Source organism: Borostomias antarcticus (assembly GCF_949987555.1).
Source record: "Borostomias antarcticus genome assembly, contig: scaffold_683, whole genome shotgun sequence".
NCBI classification, from domain to species: Eukaryota; Metazoa; Chordata; class Actinopteri; order Stomiiformes; family Stomiidae; genus Borostomias; species Borostomias antarcticus.
The window spans coordinates 5,001-7,500 of NW_028175760.1; the positions used below are offsets into that span (position 1 = coordinate 5,001).

The 2,500-nt window shown below is 59.6% G+C and overlaps 1 protein-coding gene across 1 annotated transcript in view; it reads left to right on the plus strand.

Moving 5' to 3' along the window:
- The window catches only part of LOC311328611 (tight junction protein 1-like), a gene marked incomplete at its 5' end in the record, with an annotated part of 14,083 nt that overhangs the window by 3,098 nt on the left and 8,485 nt on the right, over positions 1-2,500 (plus strand). The window contains 2 exons of the mRNA XM_084462557.1: positions 942-1,766; positions 1,901-1,980. Of these exons, the coding sequence (XP_084318683.1) occupies positions 942-1,766; positions 1,901-1,980 (905 nt within the window). The remainder of the gene's footprint in view (positions 1-941; positions 1,767-1,900; positions 1,981-2,500) is intronic.

Below are 2,500 nucleotides of genomic sequence, written 5' to 3' on the forward strand. Positions count from 1 at the left end.
GGCTTGGAGGAGAAGGCCGCTTGGCCCCCAGAGAGGAGCAGAGAAGGAGGTCTGACTGTTGCTTACCTTCTTGCATGGCTGCCTTCTCTGACCGTCTGATACCCGTTAGCGCTAGAACCGCTCGGCCTGCTGGGTAACGCCGACTCACTGGACGCCGTGTTCTACTATTTACATTTTTCCTTTGACCAATAGCGGTTGATACATTTTTTTTCTTCCAGTTTTTATCTCTGAAATTGAAATCTAGCCATTTCCTTCTCCCGCTGTGGAGGTTAATGTAATAACTTGATGGGACGGGTTTTCCTTGTAAAATGGCTATTTTTCAAAGATCAGGGTTTTGGATATGGTTTCCGTTGTACCGAGGGAACATGCTTGTAAAGTTCTATTGTGAATATCTATAGCATAGTGTTTGGTGTTGGCCTGTAATGTTATGGCTACATTGGGCGAAGTCCTGGTCTTCTTATCACACATGCTGTGTGTGACAACCCTGTCACACGTCCTGAACTAAGACATCCCCATTACTTATTGAACATACACAGCAAATACACCGAATGTGTTCCAAATTTATAATAACTGTTTTCAAGTTGTTTCGGTTTCTCAGCACATGTGACTTAAGAAGAAAATGAAGCCCAATGGTTTTTTTTTCTTTATAATTCTTTTTGGCGTCCTGGCGGTGTGTGTGTCGTGTCGTGTTGTGTTGTTTGTGAAGAGAGACCAGTATGTTCTGACCTATAACCCCTCCCTCTCAGTCTCTGTTCCAGGTCTTCCTGTTTCTCTCTCCTCCTCTTCCTCGTCTTCCTCAGCCATTAATCTTGTTTTAATATCCTTCTGTGTCTGCACCCACCCGTTCGTCTTGCATATATATTCATATATATTATTGGATGTGTGTTGCTAGCGTCTTGTCCCCGGTCGCTAAGGCGTGTGTCTGGTTGTCCTCCCGCCAGATGTTCCAGAAGGATCCATATGGCGTGGAGGAGCCAGGGAGAGCCAATCACGGGGTGAGGCCGGTGGCCTATGACCCCCAGCCCGCCTATCAGGAGCAGCCTGTGTACAGAGACTACGACCATCCTCCCAGCCGCTACGACGGCGCCGGCGTCCCCGGGGGCTACCTGGACCCCAAGTACGGTCACTACGACGCCCAGCTGCCCTACGAGAACAGCGTTCCTCACTACGAGCAGCAGTGGAACCCCCACGGCCAGCCTGGCTCTGCCCCCCCGGGTCACCATCTGCCCCCGGGAGGGTATCTGCCCCGGCTGCCCTACGAGGACGGTCCAGAGCGCCAGTACAGCCCCCCCCAGCCTCGCTACGACGAGGCCCCCCAGGGCTACGAAGGGAGGCCCCGCTACGGCAAACCGGCCCCGGGCCCCATCCGCTACGACGAGCCCCCTCCCCCGGGCCCCGGCTACGACCTCCGACCCCGCTACGACCAGGAGAGCCACGCCCCCTACCCCCCCGCCTCCCGTTCCCCAGACCCCTCCCAGCGGCCCGCCTACTCCCAGGGCCCCGCCCAGCACCGGGGCTACAAGCCGCCGCCCCCACAGGACGCCGAGCCCCTCCCCCTCGCGCTCCCGCCCAAACCCGAGGCCCCGCCCTCTCCCGAGCCGGCGGCGCCCAAGCCCCTGCCCCCGCCCCCCAGGGAGGAGCCGGTCGCCGAGGTCGACCCGGCCATGCAGCCCCAGTCGGTTTTGACCCGCGTTAAGATGTTTGAGAACAAGCGCTCGGTGTCGGTGGACCGGGTCAGAGACGGCGGAGACGCGCCCGGGAGCAGGGTAAGAACACGCCGCTCTGCTACTACGGGACGCCCCGGTAGCCCCGCCTCTCCTCCACTGACGTCCAGTAGACTGGACAGCATCGCCCGCAGGGAGACATCCTGACCCAGCTGTGTTGTCCTGTCTGTCTGCAGGCGGCGGAGCTGAAGCCAGCAGGAGGAGGAATCCCCAAGGCCAACTCCCTCAGCAGCCTGGACCAGGAGAAGACCTTCAGGTGAGGAGCTGGTCCAGCTAGGACCCCCGAGATCAGGAGCTGACCCAGCTAGGACCCCCGAGATCAGGAGCTGACCCAGCTAGGACCCCCGAGATCAGGAGCTCTGGCCCAGCTAGGACCCCCGAGATCAGGAGCTGACCCAGCTAGGACCCCCGAGATCAGGAGCTCTGGCCCAGCTAGGACCCCCGAGATCAGGAGCTGGTCCAGCTAGGACCCCCGAGATCAGGAGCTCTGGCCCAGCTAGGACCCCCGAGATCAGGAGCTGACCCAGCTAGGACCCCCGAGATCAGGAGCTCTGGCCCAGCTAGGACCCCCGAGATCAGGAGCTGGTCCAGCTAGGACCCCCGAGATCAGGAGCTCTGGCCCAGCTAGGACCCCCGAGATCAGGAGCTGGTCCAGCTAGGACCCCCGAGATCAGGAGCTCTGGCCCAGCTAGGACCCCCGAGATCAGGAGCTGACCCAGCTAGGACCCCCGAGATCAGGAGCTCTGGCCCAGCTAGGACCCCCGAGATCAGGAGCT